The sequence below is a fragment of the Lathamus discolor genome, chromosome 5, assembly GCF_037157495.1.
Source record: "Lathamus discolor isolate bLatDis1 chromosome 5, bLatDis1.hap1, whole genome shotgun sequence".
Lineage (NCBI taxonomy): Eukaryota > Metazoa > Chordata > Aves > Psittaciformes > Psittacidae > Lathamus > Lathamus discolor.
This window is the reverse complement of record NC_088888.1, coordinates 11,329,375-11,346,527: the sequence shown is the minus strand read 5'-3', so window position 1 is coordinate 11,346,527 and position 17,153 is coordinate 11,329,375. Positions and strand designations below refer to the sequence as shown.

At 40.2% G+C, this 17,153-nt stretch overlaps 1 protein-coding gene across 9 annotated transcripts in view; it reads right to left on the bottom strand.

Annotated features, from left to right (window-relative positions):
• Nucleotides 1–16,938, bottom strand: part of CDC42BPA (CDC42 binding protein kinase alpha) — a 183,601-nt gene extending 166,663 nt beyond the window's left edge. For 3 of the 9 annotated variants that reach the window (XM_065679746.1, XM_065679748.1, XM_065679745.1), the window contains exons 1-2: nucleotides 16,518–16,938; nucleotides 15,461–15,686 (exon numbers count right to left, since the gene is read on the bottom strand). In XM_065679746.1, coding sequence (XP_065535818.1) covers nucleotides 15,461–15,656 — 196 coding nt within the window. In that variant the 5' untranslated portion in view covers nucleotides 15,657–15,686; nucleotides 16,518–16,938. The remainder of the gene's footprint in view (nucleotides 1–15,460; nucleotides 15,687–16,517) is intronic. The other 6 variants (XM_065679740.1, XM_065679744.1, XM_065679742.1 and 3 more) reach the window with 4 other exon arrangements.
• Between the last annotated feature and the right edge of the window lie 215 nt (nucleotides 16,939–17,153).

Here is a 17,153-nt window from a genome sequence, read left to right as displayed (position 1 = left end):
GGTCAAGAAATCAGAGAGTAACTGGCTCTATACCCTTCCTTAATACAGCCCAGAGAAACAGACGCATTCATCAGCAGAAAATACAAAGAATCAAAACATTCAGCAGGAGATTGGATATAACTGCATTATTTACAAGCAGGAAAACCACAAATGAGCTATTGAAGCTCTCCAGAACAAATACTGGTGTAGGATCTGTTTTTGCAATAGCTTGCACTTCACTCAGATGTTACTGTTACACACATACACACAGTAAATTATATTTTAAAACCCACTACTGTCCTGCCTGCCTTTGATTTTACACAGGTGTGAATGATTATCCACTACTTCAGATGGCATGTGGTCAGGCTGAAGTATAGTGCTTTGTTAATGCTTTTCTCCAAGAAAGCTTACTTTAAACAACCAAAGAATTCATTACAAGTTACTCTTCTTTATCCATCTGCTAATGAAGCCAAGATTGGCCTAAAACCCCACGTTCCACTCACCATGAATACAAATTCATTTCAGTAAGCCTGTCACCTCAGAGCACCAATTCACTGGTGACCTGTAAAAGACAGAACAGGAGGCACGTTTCTAAAGTCCTACTGTACTGAATCAGGAATGTGAACCCTAAATCACTGTCATTTTACAAATATTAAATTTGCAATGGTGGAGCTGAGAAACAGCTATTCCTTCCCTGCACTTGGAAAATATGCACAAAGGCTCATTACAGCAACAGACCATGGAAAACGAAAATCCAACCCTTACCTTACTTACATATACATATATACATACGTATGTGTATGCAACCTTCCTATACATATAATCTGTATCTATGGATAAACAGTTAAGCACTCGCACTGAAGACCTCAAAGAAATTCAATGCCTGCTCCAATTTCTCTATTCCAGGTACACCACAAAAACCACACTGGGTCACTTCAAGAACTTCTGTTCTCTGAATCTGGCAGAGCAAAAAGTCAAATTGCAGCTACTTGTAGAAAATGTTTCTGCACAAACAAAATATGCAGTAAATACAAACTGTGAGACACTGAAATCAGAGATATCCTTTATATATATTGCTTAACATATATATTAATATATATTAATATCCTTTAAAGGATTAATATATTATCATATATAATTGTATATTATTATATTATCATATGCTATTATATAATATATTAATTTTTATAATGTAATATGTATTGTTATATAATTATATAGTAATATTATACACATACATTTATCTATATTTATAATATATTATGTATATTATATATAATATATATTTATATAATATATAAATATATTATTGATGTATTAATATTATTGATATTGTTATATAATTATATATATAATTATATTTAATTATTATATCCTTTAAAGGATATAAACATATATATTAAATACAAATGCAAGGTCCTACACCTGGGTCGGAGCAATCCCAGGCACGGCTACAGACTGGGCAAAGAAGAGATTCAGAGAGGCCCTGCGGAGAAGGACTTGGGGCTGCTGGCCAATGAGAAAATGAACATGAGGCGGCTTCAGTGTGCGCTCACAGCCCAGAAAGCCAACCATATCCTGAGCTGCATCAAGAGGAGCGTGATCAGCAGGTCGAAGGAGGTGATCCTGCCCCTCTACTCTGCTCTTGTGAGACCTCACCTGGAGTACTGTGTGCAGTTCTGGTGTCCTCAACATAAAAAGGACATGGAACTGCTGGAACAAGTCCAGAGGAGGGTCACGAGGATGATCAGGGGACTGGAGCACCTCCCGTATGAAGACAGGCTGAGGAAGTTGGGGCTGTTCAGCCTGGAGAAGAGAAGGCTGCGTGGGGACCTCAGAGCAGCCTTCCAGTACCTGAAGGGGGCCTACAGGGATGCTGGGGAGGGACTCTTCATTAGGGACTGTAGTGACAGGACAAGGGGTAACGGGTTCAAACTTAAACAGGGGAAGTTTAGATTGGATATAAGGAGGAAATTCTTTCCTGTTAGGGTGGTGAGGCACTGGAATGGGTTGCCCAGGGGGGTTGTGAGTGCTCCACCCCTGGCAGTGTTCAAGGCCAGGTTGGATGAAGCCTTGGGTGGGACGGTTTAGTGTGAGGTGTCCCTGCCTATGGCACGGGGGTTGGAACTGGATGATCTTGAGGTCCTTTCCAACCCTAACTATTCTATGATTCTATGATATAATAAATATATATTTTTATTTAATATCCTTTAAATATAATATCCTTTAAATATATACATCATAATATATATCATAAATATATATATCACATATAATAATAAAGATATAAATTTAATATCCTTTAAATATATATATTTATTTAATATCCTTTAAAGGATATTAATATCCTTTATATATATTGCTTAATAACAAACTCCCCCATAAATAACAGCTTCCAATGCAAAGTATTATGTATTCCATAAAGTACACTGTGCCTTCAAGATTGTTACTAAATGCAAATTTATATCTCATTATTAGTTCTTGAATTTTTCTTTTTCAGTACTATTATAAAAAAATTCAGTATTTCTCTCCTGGTACATCATGACAAAGTTGGTGACAAAACAACCTCAGGGCACCAGACCTATCTGTTCAAAAGTCCTTAAGCACAAAGCACCAAAACAAAACTAACCAAAAGTAGTGCATCCATTCTGTTAGTGAAAAGTTGAGTTTTTCTTAGTGCAGTTGCTTTGAAAATCCATTCCTTGCAAGGTAGTTCATGGTGCAGTGGGAACAGGCAGGAAGCAGATACTCAGGAGGATCAGGCAGAAAAAAAATGAAGGGTAGGAAGAAGGAATTTCCTGATACACAGAAGTAACTGAACTGTGAAATTGCCAACCTCTACTGTCATGTTTACCTCAACTGATGACTAAATACAGTTATAAAAGGATGTGCCTCAGCCCTCTGTTAAAACTTTTCTCAGCACTTCAGCACATACAGCTTTCCAAGAGATAATTTCCAGCATTAACTGGTGATTATAATCAAGAATTTCTGGTTATCTTTAATCATAATCTTTGACTTCCTGAAAGCACACAAAGTTTTACGGGAAAAGTTTCTAGCGTAGCAACATCATACACAAATTCCCCTTCTCATCCCTGTACCAAGTTTTGCAGCCTAGCACTTGCTTGCTCCAACCACCACCATCAGTCTTCTCAAAGTCCACTCAAGCTAAGCAAACCCTACACCAGCAGCAGTCAGGGCAGATCTCTCTCACTAACTGAAACTATGAGACAAGATTTAAATGCACTCATTACATTTAGATACTTAGACACTCTGGGAAAACAACTCTGAAATACCAGAGGCATACATCTGCTCTGTGGGGCTGCAGGGAAGATTTTGCACAGGTGAGGTACAAACAGTTGTACGAGTTAAGAAGCTTAATTTTTATGAAGGTCCAAGTTCAACATACATAAACAGTTACTCAAAACACAATTCTGGCAAGCATCCACCTGAACACCTCAGGAAAGAGCATTTCCCTTATGAGAAATAAAACAACTGCTGCTACTCTGAATTGTACAAAGCTGAACTTAAAGAAGAAATAGGAAAGAGGACATCACAGCAACAAGAACAGAGAAGTAAGATTCCAAGCTTTCTTGAGTAACACCACCAAGAAAAACAGTACTCAAGCAGAATGCTGAAAATTTAGGCAAATAAACAAAGCACTTAAACACACAAGCCACAAGCCACGCATACCATCAGGAATTTCCACAGCAAATGTTTCAGAAACTTTGAAAACAAAATTTGGAAGGAACATACATACAGATGTGGCTCTTAGAAACTGCTTTTCCACTGAATTTGTGAATGGTCTTCAACAAATCACAGCTCTGCCTCCATTTCTTTGCAGAGGTATTTAAGATGCTAATACCCCCTCCTTTTTTTGCAACAAGATTTTCAAGGCAATATACACAGGTGCCTGGTATCCTTGTAGATTACCTTCTCACCAGGAATCATACTATTGAAATAGTTACAACCCTCCCAACTTGGAAACAAAAGCACATTTTTTAAAGTAGACCTTAAAAAACTGAGGCAAAACAAAGAAAATATTCTCTCTGGATATCTAGAAAAAGCTACAGTGCTTGAACACTAGTTTTAAATAGTTAATGCCCTCAGGTAAGTGGCTTGGCTTTCTTCGGAAGCTCAGCAGCAATTATGAACTGCTTTAATACCACACAAGTATCAGTGAATTAACATCACGCTTATCTCCATTAAATGAGTGAAGAATTTGGCTTACAAATGCCTTCCTCCTGTCAGACAGACATCACAGCTTTGTCTCATAGCTGTTAAAACTACGCCTACCACCTAAAGTCTGTAAGGTTTAATGTAATAAGTGTTTTCCTATACATATAATCTATATGGATAAACACAGCCTTTTAAATGCACATCTGAATTTCTACCTAATAATTTTACACACACTCATCTTGAAAAACAGACCACTCTCTTTCCTAAAGGTCCATTGATGAATCCATACCCATGCACATATCTAAGCTTTCTGAAGTCTTGATGCACCACTTATGGCTGGAAAATGTGCTTTTCACTGGAAAGCCTATTTTTCTCTCAAAGGGAAAGAAGCAGCAGGGAAAAATAGCACCTAAGTCCTCAAGTGCCAGGCAGAGAATATGAGACAGGCGCTAAGACAGAGAGAGATAAGAGAATCTGGGTTTACTCATCAAGTCCTAGGCTGTGAGGCTCAAAACATCACCAAGTAGCACACTTACAGACTTCAAATATTTCCATCCAGTTTGAACACTCTAAGTGAGACAGGACATCAGGTATTACACAATGCAAAGAGCTACGCGGCTTTTATAAACACACACACACACACGAAGGACTCCAAGCCCCTGTGACAGGTGTTTACGGTCAACTCAGACATGCAGTTTGACATGCTTGACCTGGCTTCTCTTTAAGCTAACGAAAATTCTGCCAGTAGCTTTTAGCGGGATGGTGGCAGGGGTGTTACTGAAAGTAACAATCAGCATACCAACAAGAAATCCTTGTAGCTTTGCCAAAATGACTCAATTTACCATCTTCCATGTCCTGCAAGTTTCCTATGCCACTTCCCATGGCAAATGATTTTGTAGCCCTGACACTTGAAGAGGGCTAAGAACAACCTTTGCACCCTGTCACTGTAAGAGCATATGATCTCACACGCCAGGGCAGAGGAGAAAATACAGAGAGAACTGGAGAAGGTGTGCCCAAGAGAAACTGAAAATCTAAAGTAAACAGAAAAGCATGTGGTAGACTAACAGAAGTGCCATGAAAACCTATCCCATCACAAAATTTTCTTCAGTGCTTTAGAATCAGTGGGATAACATCAAAACCACTTTATTTTACTAATGAAAATACTTGCCCCAAACAAGTGCATTAATTTGATCTAACCAGATCCAACAGTGCCTTATTAGAGAAAATGGCTTCCTTAAACTGGAAAAGAACAAAACTTTTAAAGAAACTAAAATTAAAATGAAATTCCCAAAAGATGGAACCCTTCTCTGAAAGCAAAGGCACATGGCAAAAAGCACTGCTCTTTTAGAGAGAGAATAACATTTGCTTAACTCCTAGGTTTTAAAATGTGGCATCAAGCTTTGATGAGCACAGGCAGCCCTCACTGAGAATTGCCAGTTAACATTCTACTTCTTCGTTAAGGTGAGAGGGGGAAAAGCAAAACAAAGCATGAGATCACATGGAACAAAATTAGACAAGTTTTGAGTACTGACAGTTTACTGTCACAGAAAGGTTCTAGTGCCACTGATTCAGCATGTTTTAGAACTGAATGTATTGAGGATTTAGAGACCATCAATGCACAGCAACATACCATGTAGTCTCTTCCCCCAAAAGAGACATTCCGGGTGTTAACATGAGCTCAGGCAGTATGCACTCAATGGCACATTTATACAGATATTCACTGCAGTAGTTATGTCACTAGAAGCGACTAGTTCCCAGAACATCACCTCTCAAGTCAAAGGACCCAGTTAACTAACCAGAAAATACAAAGTTAACAAAATAATACACACCAGCTATAGCAATTTGCACCATACACTATTTTCTCATAGTAACCTTCACTCTGCTTAGTGCTTGCTTTTCCAGAGTCTGCATTATCATCAATGGAGAGACCAAGCCATTTCTTACTTTCATATAATACTAAAGAATACAAAAAAGCCAACCTACCAAAAATACTGAGATAAAAAAAAATAATTTGCCTAAATTTGTTTTAAAAGTTAGATTATGACTTTTTCAAAGATACACAGGTTTAGAAATACATCTTTCATTAGCTGAGAGTGGTTGGTAGCTATGAAGGTAAAAATAACCAATACTGGGGGTGGAGTGATCCAACAAAATAAAGCATCTTAGGACAGAAGCAGCACAGCTATGTGATAAAGATTTTCTCTGCAAATTTCTATGTGCGTAGGAAGTGGCTTCTGCAATTTCCCTCTAACATATCACATCACAGCAAAAACAAGTCTCTTTTGTGTCAGTCCTACCGAAATCATAAAAGGATCCTTTTAAATTATCACAAAATAGAACGACGTCAAGTGTTTTCTAGAAGTTGGGGGAAATAGAACAAAACTATTCCAAGCCTGTTAATATAAGAATCCTTGTCTTGCAGTTACAAAACACACAAGGAAAACTGTTTAAAGGCACTGACTGATACTATGCCAAACACCACAAAACACACAAATACACCAACACTTTCCAAGGAATTGCCATCACTAAAATTAGACAGCTATTTTGAAGACCCCTATTCACAATTAGAAAGGTTCTCACTGTAAGAAGAAAAGTTGTGGTAACAGTTACGGAAACAAAAAGGCTCACTGAATTTCTCCAAGTATTTATCAGAAAAAGCTGGCAATGTCAAAATTGGGTTCAAAATTGTAGCTGCCTTCTATGTTAGAGGGAACCCAAGAGGCAGCCTCAAACTTGGCACATCCGAGCTACTGAGGCCTGGGCTGTCACCGTCCTAGCTCCCTCCTTTTGTACCAACATTAGTACAATCCCTTCACACAACAGGATCAACAGATTTCAACATGTTTTTGCAGTGTTAGTTTTTGACTGGATTATGCCCCTCTGCTCATGTAAGCACCAGCAAAGTAGAGATCAGTGGATTTAGCCAATCTTAAGACACCATCAAGTCAGCTCCCACCCAAGATAAAACCAGCGAGTTACCATTAAAATACCAACTTCTATTTCCTCCTCCTGTTATTACTGTGTATCCTGCAATACATTCAAACACCACAGTGCTTTATTTACAAAAGGCAGTGTGGTAAAGGTGAAAGAGCTTTAACAAGCAAGAGCAGGAAATACCTTGTGTCCCCACAGCACAAGTGACATTTTCTCAAATCACTCTGCAGTCACGTAACTAAAATCATTGCCACCCTTCCTATCACAACTTCATTTTAGTTTTAAGTATTGAAATGACAAAGCTACACTCTCACTTAAGTCTCTTCTTACTTAGACTACAGGAGTAAATCAGATCACAACTTCTTACTCACAGCCAGAACAAACAGCCCAAGGTCCCGGCTCCACAAGAACTTAAAAGTAGCAAGGAAGGATTCATGTTAGTAAATTAATTGATATGTACTGGATCTAATAGGAAATATATGGGGTGTTTACAGAATACACTGTGTGGATGAACCTGTAGGTAAAGCCTGTGTGTATTTCTCACACAGATAATGACTTTTTGTAACCATTCTCCACACACAATCTCTATGTTATGAACTTGACCAATAACATAATGAAAGCTTAAGGGTTACTGGGGAGAGCAAAGGAAAAAAAGGCAGTCCAAATCCAAAAGCCAAGATTCGGGCCATGGGAAGATCAGACTGACACATGGATATCCACATCCTATTTGAAAGACAAACTAAGATCTTGCTTGAACGAAAAGTAACAGAAGTGGAGAAGAAGAGAAGGAGGCTTAGATAAGTACATTAAAGCTTTACTTCAGAACAACATTACCTGTGAAAAGCACAGAGAAAGCAAAGGAGGAAGAGCTCAGAAATGAAGACCTGTGGGCTCTTCACCACAGCTGAGGACTCCTCACAAGCAGGAGAGCCCCACAAGCCTAAAGTTGGGAGCTCAAGATGAAAAGGATGAAGCAGGCTCAACAGTGAGATGGAACACTAACAAAATAAATACATGAATAAACCTGTTGCTCGTGTATACTCTCCACTCTGAGGACAAAGTACTTCCGCACTCCCAGGCTAAGACAAGAGTCCTCCAAACCCAGATTTCTGAGACTGAAAAGAAACAAGAGAGCAACAAAGTGCTGCTGGCCTAATTCCACAATGACTGAAGGAAAAGTAATGAGTTATTAACATCTACAGATGCTTTTTCCACCCTCCCCTTTCAAATGCCACTCTAAACTCACCTAATCCTTCTACAAAAAGAATAACCACACATTTCTACTAAACTGCTGAACAAAATACATTCTAAAAGTTCAGGGGGTTCCCTCCAAATGGCCTACAAAATGCTGCAGCTCCTAACAGCTAGAAGTTCCACATCAAAACCTTTACAAAGAGGCGGACAGAGGGTGCGTTAAGAAGCTGATCCCCAAGAATAAAAAACCAAAAAACCAAACTACAATATTATGTAACAGAACTAATTTAAATCAAACTGGAAGTCTGGATACGGATAAGGAAGAATTATGAAACACAAAGTTTTCGCAGTCTGGCTACACCCCATGTGGATTTTATCCATGGTGACCGCTAGTAAACCTAATTAGGTTGTATTACTAGAAATGAAGCAAACTGACCTGTCTGAATAGAAGATTTTTGCCGCTATTATTAAGCCTAATGTCATGTTTCAACTATAGGAAATAAAAATCTTGTGGTTAACAAAAGATTGCACATGACTGACCTAAATCACTTGCATTTTTTAAAGATTTTAGTCCACATTAGTGGCATTCCCAAGCTTAATGAGGACTTTAGGAAAAATAATGTGTCGAGGTAAGTTACACCACAGCAGAACAAAATATTCTAGCTGTTCAGCCAGAATAAGAAAATCAAATCAAGTAAGTACAAATGCTTATGGAAGGAATGCCTGCTTTGCCAAAAGATAAAACTGAAGTTGGCCTTTGATTTTGTCTCTGCTATCCACTGTACCTTTTTTGTCAGGTTTTGCAGCTTGGTAACTGGATCTAATTGCTTCTGGAAGCTTTCTGTGCAGATGGAGATGGTAAATTTTTTTTACAGGATAAAATGTAATTAAGGATGATGTGAATGGGTTAATATTTTGCAAAGCCCCATCCAGGATAAATTTCCAGTGTTCACTTTTAGAAATAATATGGGAAAGATAATTACCAGGACAGTAATCTGCATCCACTTTGCATTTGCAAATTCCATATGCGCAATTTATTCACAATAAAATTGCCTAGAGAAGCTGTGGCTGCCTCATCCCTGGCAGTGATGGAATTCACTTGGCAGCGAAGGCCAGGCTGGATGGGACTTAGAGCAACCTGGTCTAGTGGAAGGTGTCCCTTCCTGTGGCAGGGGGCTGGAACCAGATCATCTTTAAGGTCCCTTTCAACCAAAAACATTCTGTGATCTTATGATTCTCTTGATCTTTGCCAACAAGTATATGTACGTCAAAATATTAAACTATACTGGGCTAAATAAGCTCACTGCTTTTATAGCACAGTATCCTTTGTTCAGCCAACTGTGAACTAATAATATGCTACATGTTATAAAAGATTATGTCAGTAAAGTTCAGGAGAGAAGGGCTGAAAGATAAGGAAGTTTAATCAGGTACACACGTGCATAAGGTCATATGCTATAGAGATGAAAAGTTCAAACACACCTTCACCAGTGTCACTACATTTATGATCATCCCACAGGTAAACTATTGGATTAACCCTGTAACATGAAATGTCTTGGTAACCAGGAATTTACTGTGTTGCCATGAGGTTTATAATGCCCACTGAGCAGACTAACTCATATAATTGTATTTCTTCATTTGCTTCCATTAGACCAAAGCATGCTAGAAATTTCTGTACAGAATAAAAGCATTCCTAAAATTCCAGAATATGAAGTATTAGTTAGCTTTCTAAGCAAGACGTACTTCTTTGCAATAGAAAGGATTGACAGAAGTCAGTCAACCTAAATACACAAGACCCAAAGCCTGAATACCTCCAAATATCCCCAAACACAAAAGAACCACCAAAAAAAAAAACCCAAGCCCCAAAAAAGCATTTTTTAAATCACCTTAATTTTAAGTAAAATTAAGTTTAAAAAACTTAGTGTACAGTAAACATGTTAAGAAGCTTGTGTGCTACAATGGGTTAATCCCTCACTCTACTGGAAACTGGCTTGAACCTTAATGCAAAACAAGCAGAATTAACTGTATGGTCTCACAGCTCATTTGATCACATCAGAACTGTTGATAAACAGAGGAAGCCAATTACCGTAAGTTTAAGACAAGAATAAAAACTGAAATAAATGCAGGAGAGGTCACAATTCAGAAGGTATAGAGGTTAAACACAGAGCTACCTAAAACTAAGGTGCGCACAGACAACCATTCTCCTACATTTTTCCCATTCTTTTCCAACTAATTTGGTATAAAACTGCATCTTTATAAAAACTCTTGACATAATATCCTGAAACATGAAGGTCATTTGTATTTGACAGCATTAAGAAACCTCTTTCTCTCACCTTAATCAAAAGAAGTATTACAGTGTCAGCTGTGGCTACATAAAAGAAACAAAAATTCACATCAAACAATGACAGAAATTTGTGCATCAAGAATGCCAGGACTTCTGCATAGATGGATCCCCCCATACCTCCATAAACTGCAGCCAAAACAACAAAACAACTCACAATTACGCATATGCCTAAACACATTCAGTGGCCTTGACAAGCAGGATGCTTATTCTTTCCCAAGAAGAATTTAGTAACTGGTTTTGCTTATGTCAGACCAGGAAATATTCCCAGTTTCATGACTATAATAAGGAAGAAAAAAAAATATAATTACTAATTTTTTTTCTCTTGACAAATGTATTTTTAATGGTTTAGACAGTATTGAAGTTAAACAGTAGTAAGCACCAAAGTCTACTTTAAAAGAAGGAACACTTAAAGATGTTGAGTGCTAAGTCTTTCACTGCTATCTCTGCTAACAACAGGACCTAAATGAAGGATTATTTTTTTAACAGTCTGTTTTAAAAACAAAATATAAGCAGCTCATAGCTGAAAATGCTCGTGATTTCCTTCATGACCTACAGAAGAAAAACACAGAAGATGTGCAGGAATCTAGAAGCAAAATTTTGGTTTCTTTTGTTACTGGTATTTAAAAACAAACCCAGCTCAAAAATGGGCATTTTTCCTAAGAAAAAATGTTAAGACTGCCAAAAAGAAAATAGAGAAAACCTCTCCATACCTCTGTCTTGAAAAAAATGGTTTCATGGTGATAGAGCAGTTTTGAGTGTCCAGTCTATGACCATATCAGCACTTCATAAACACCACAATATTTCAGTTCTACTAGAGGTGCAATGAGATCAATTTAATCCATCTTCCAAAGCCTCTTTTAGTAAATTAAAAAAACAACAACATAAAAACCACTAAAGGACAGTTTATACTTTTCCTACAAGAGAACAGATTCAGTAGAATCACTGACCTCACTACCCTACTGGTAGTGCCCTCTATCTTCCCTTCCCTATAGCTCCATGCATTTTGAAGTTTATTCTAGTTTTCTTTCAATGCACCCCAAATAACATTGTTCTAGTTTCTTTTAAAAAAATCAATTCAGATTGAAGCCATTGTAAAAGAGGTTTTCTCAGAACATAAACATCTTTAAAAGTTTCTTTCTATCACTATATTTTTCTTCTAAGTTCAGCTTATCAGCCTTCGGTACCTCCCTCACAGTCTTGTGTCACTGCAGCAACTCATACACACAGAGAAAAGAAAAAGAAAAGTGCCTGGAATTCTCAACAGTTTTGGTAACCTCCAGCTGCTATATTTAGACAGTCCTCTGTCTAAATCACAAATACAAATACCAATAGAGATAAAAATGAAAACTAGCATCAAATACACGGAACAAGCCAACTCTAAATGTTTCGTTTCCTTCCCATCGTTGCGAAATGCACTGTGATTTAACCCACCAATCCCAAATACAGTGGTTGTTTCCATGGCTGTCTTTGCATATGAAATACTTATGTAAACTGAACAACAAAATCAAATCATCTTACTTGAATGTCACTAAACTATTAATGTATAAAAATAGGGAAAGCAAGTATATTTTCACTGTAAGCCGAAAGAGGATTGCAGAAGTAATGCAGATTCTAAATCACAAAGTAATTAACCTGACACTTCAAACCAATCTAATGTAATTTCAAGCACCTCAAAAAGACTGAAAACTTTTAGAAATGCAAAATTCAACTTCACGTTGCAGAGACCTTCCCGTCTCCACTTGCTGAATTTGACTTGCAGTATCAAACCAAAACACAAGATGAACAACCAGTTCAAATGCTCAACTGCTTTACCTAGCTTCCTTTTTTAACAAATTATAGATCTAGATAACAACTTCATAAAATAGTCCTAAATGATCCAAGGACTAGGACGTGAAGCTTCTTAGTTCCCCTAAATATAGCAGCAATCACATGGCTGTCACTAAGACCACATTAGCCTTTCCATGCTAGAACCTCCTAAACCTTTACCCCCCAAAATGTAGACTGTGCTATGAATATCCAGTCTTACATGATATATACACAGCAGGTAACAACTCAGGCCTAGAACAGCTTAAAGAAAAATACACAACCATGTACACCATGCCACAAAACTAACAGTAGCACCTCCAAACTGCACCACTGAAAAGCAAGAAGAAATTGCTTGCTGCTGTGCTCAACAAGAGGCTGTGATCACCAAACAGCTATTTATTAGCCTTTTCTTACAGCTAACTATATAAATAAATCTTACTTGCTTCTAGAAAGAATAATTTTAAAAAGCAGTTTAAGCTTAAGATGATGAACATTTCTCAAGGGAAAATTTGTACTTGGCACTTTGGGAATGAACAAACATACAAGTTCATGCCATTCCAAGACCAGTCCCAACAATTTCAGATTGCACTCTTCACAGTAATACAGTAAACTTGTGGATGGTTGGTATAAACCCACAAAATGTCTTTCCAAGACTGCAGCCAACTGACACCCACCACCAGATATACCAGGCACCAAGTTTCAGTTCACTGATGGGAAAAATAAATTAAATACACAGTACTTTAAATGGTACATTCAAGATTAAGAGTGCTGCACATACAGCAGCTTTCAAAACTCCCTGGTGTAACACTGGTGGCATTTTCCCTACTGTTCAAATAGGGAAGCTGAGAAAAAACAGAGTTGAAAGCACTTCAACATTGCGTCACTGAGAGAGGCAGGGGCAGAGCCTATGATTTCTGGCTGCCAGCCTTCCACTTCTGCCACTACCCAGCATGTCTCCAACTTTAAAACCACATATAACCTCTTTCTAATCAACCACTTGCACAGTTTCCCCTTTTGGGGAGAGAGATATGCAAGGTCATGATCATATCAAAGAACAAGGTACGCTTAGTAACTTCACTGCACTGGAGGGTATGCCAGCTCCGCAAGAACGTGATTTTGCCAACCCCCTGACCTCAACAGAAGTGCCAGAGACCCCCAGTTTCACCAGGAGGGCTGACTTTTGGAAGAGACAACTCATGTGTTTGCAGGATAAAGACATCATTCACACAGACACTTCAGTGGCAGGTACTAGAAACTGTTGCTCTTACATTTCACCTCACAAACCCTCTTGAAAAAGCTCTCAGGGTAGAACTCCAGATAGCAGAGCAGGGAGGAGAGGACTCAGGCAACTCGGTCCTGAAGATGGGAGGAACTGGTCTTGTCTGAAGCTCAAGAGTCCTGCTAAGGTACACTTGGAGCATGAGAGCAGAACAGTAGCAGGAAAAATAGGCCAGCAAGAAACCTTATTCCAGCTTTTCCAAAACAGTGTATTATTTCCACCAGCAGCCTGTCAAGTTTGTGACAGAAACCTCTGGGTACTGTCAGAGCCTTTTAAACAATGCATTTATCCATCAACCAACCACCACTGAACACACCAGCACCCAATACAATGGGTCCTGAACACACCATTACTATGATCTTATTGATATGGTTAACTTTTAATTATTATCTACAGGTTATCAGCTGGCTAGATCTGCTGCAGACTACACTAGGTTCCTGCATACAAAATACCCTTGGAGCCACCACATTTTCCTAGTATTTCACAGCTTCTGTGTGCCAGTGACAGTTTTAGAGGGAAGATTCTTCAGAAGTACTTGTAATTACTATTTCCTCCTTAGCTAGAAGGCATTAATTATAGCCTGTTCCTCCAGATAATAAGAAAACAAAGACCAGTGCAATATGAACAGTAAGAGAAACTTAATTACTGAGTCAGATGTCCTTTAGATGTCAGTATGACTACAGAGAGGAGCAGAAAAATAAAACACACACATCAGCCTCAAGTTGCTAGATCAGTTATCAAAACAACATCTTTCCTCACCGACTTCATTACAAAGAGCTGGACCAGCTAATTAATCAAATGCCTGTTACATGCTTCAAAAATGTGGGGTGTTTTTTTAATAAAGGTGGCTTGCTGATGTATTTATTACGAAGCAAAAGTGGTAAGTGGTTCTGCATGCAAATGCAGAAGTGCAGCATGACTTTGAAGTTTGAAGGTCAGATACAGTAACCCTTCTCATGGAGATTCTTATGTCAGACTGCATCTTCTGTTTCGCATCTACGCTTAAGGAGGAGGAATAAAACAAATTCAAAAGAAAAATATAGAGACAACCAGTTTTGTGACACCTTAAGAAGAACTGGAACACTACCATTCACCTGTTTCCATTTAAAAAATCTGCAAATACCCTACCTCCCCAAAATGAAGAACGAAAATGGGAAGAGTCCTGGGGGATACACTATTTCATTCTGCTTTTCAACTTTGTTTTCCTCATCAGGAAAAATCAATCTAATCAAGTCAGCAATGATCTTATGTTAGAGAACACAATTTTCTCCATTTCCACAGACATTACAAACCCACATCCTTTAAGAGAGTTGGAGGGGTTTCCTGTTGATCAACACCTTTTTTTTTAAGGAGTATAGATTTGACTGCAGATGCAAATCAGAGGATTGTGTCCTGATCTTTTTCCAGGCATCAGAGAATTTATCCCTCATCCTTCTATATTCCAAACAATTTTAGAATACAAAACTCAACAGCTGGACCTGAAGGCAAACAAATATGCCGCATATACCAAAGGCTGATCCATGCCATAAAAGAAAGGAAAATAACGTGTTTTACATGCATATTTCAAAGATGAATAACCAATATGGATTTCTTTTTAGCACCACAGCCACATTTAAATACCGTAAAACTGATAACAGTTCCCAGTAAAACACAGAGTTATAAACAATCCCCTCTTACACATAACAGAGACATTATACAAAGCAGACAGGAAGATGGACGGATGTACACAGAATAAACACATTCAAACTTACCCCACTCTAGATACTCAAGGATGTTCTTCTCTCTTCTCAGAGGGGAGTTATTACATTCATCATAAAGGCAGATGAGTATATCCAGCAAGGTTTCCACACTGAAGCATTGCCCATTAGTCTGAGTTGGTCCATCCAAAATAAACTGCTCCAACTGCTTCAAACGCACTTCTCCAGACATGGTTGTTTCAGTTTGCATTGGGGTTTCTTGTTTTAATGATTATTATTACTTTGCCAAAAAAAAAAAAAAAAGAAAAACCACAACAAAAAAAAATAAAAAAAATATTTTGAGGGTTTTGTTGCTTAAAAAGACACAACAGTATTCTTAACAAGTGTCAAACTGTGGTGGTGCTTGATTTCCAGCCCACCTCTGTTCCCAGCCTGAAACTAAACCCTTGTGACTTTCAAACACACACATATAGGGTGTGTATCTCTTTACACATAATTTCTAAGAGAGCAGTTATTCTAATATATATACACATATATATGGTTAATGAGGAGCAAAAAAATGTATACGGCCGCTCCTGGTGCTTCAATGATAATAACAGCACTCAAACTCAACCAGGACTGACTGACACCGATTTCTCCGTGCGCGCACAGGCAGACACACTTCTATATCGAAAAAATAGAAAGGTCTTCTCCTTCATTCGAAATGCAGCTCATGCAGAGCGATCCTGAGGGGAGCCCCACCGCAGCGTTCAAGTGCAACAGCCCCCTTCGGCCCGCACCGGCGCCTCACCTCCCACAGGGGATGGGGAGAGAAAAAAAAACCCCTACGTATTTAGGTGTTTATCTACCCGAAAGGAAGGAGAAACCAGGGCGCACACCGGCGGGGAGGGAGGCAGGGGAAAAGGGAGGACGGGAAGGAGGAGGGGGCCGCGCAGCCCCACCGCCGCCTCCCCCGGCCCCGGCCGCGGCCCCGGGCAGCCCCTCCGCGGCCACCGCGCCCGCTGTGGGGGTGGGGCGCAGGCCCCCCCGGCCGCCCCTCCTCAGGGCGCAGCCACGTCCTGCCCCGGCCAGCCTTTCCCTTCCTCCTCCTCCTCCTGCTGCCGCTCCTTACCGAGTCTCCTTTTAAGGCTTTTCAGTGATTCAAAAAAACTAAAGTCTTCATCGTCGCGCCCTTCTCCGCTGCGCCAAGGGGCGGCAGGCGGGACGCGCGTCCCGACACACCGGCACGGCCGCGGGGCCGCTGGGAAGCGCTCCGAGCCCTGTCAAATCCTTCCCATGGCTGCTGCTGCTGCGGCGGCGGCGGCGGAGACGGCGCTCCCCTTTTCCTCCTCCAACCTCCGGCTGCGCGTCCTGGGCCGGAGGGAAAGCGCCGGCGTCCCCGCTCCGGCCCGGCAGGCCCCGGCTTCACTCCCGGCGGTGAGATGCTCTCCCGGCTTCGCCCCGCCGGGCAAAGGGCATCCTCCCGCGGTGTGTGTGTGTGCGTGCGCGAAGCGGCGGGGAGGGGTAACGCCGGTGCCCTCCCTCCCTGCTCCCTCCCTCCGCTTCCTCGCCCTCCTCTTCCCCGCCGCTCCCTCCTTCCCTCCCGCGGTCACACGCGGCAGCCGCCGCCGCCGCCGAGCTCGCAGCAGCCCAACATGGCGGCCGCGGCGGGGAGGGTGGGGGGGGAGCCGCCGCCGAACGCCGCCGCAGCGCGGGGTGCCGAGCCCGGGGCCGCCGCTACTGATGGGATTGAGGGGAGGAGGGGGGG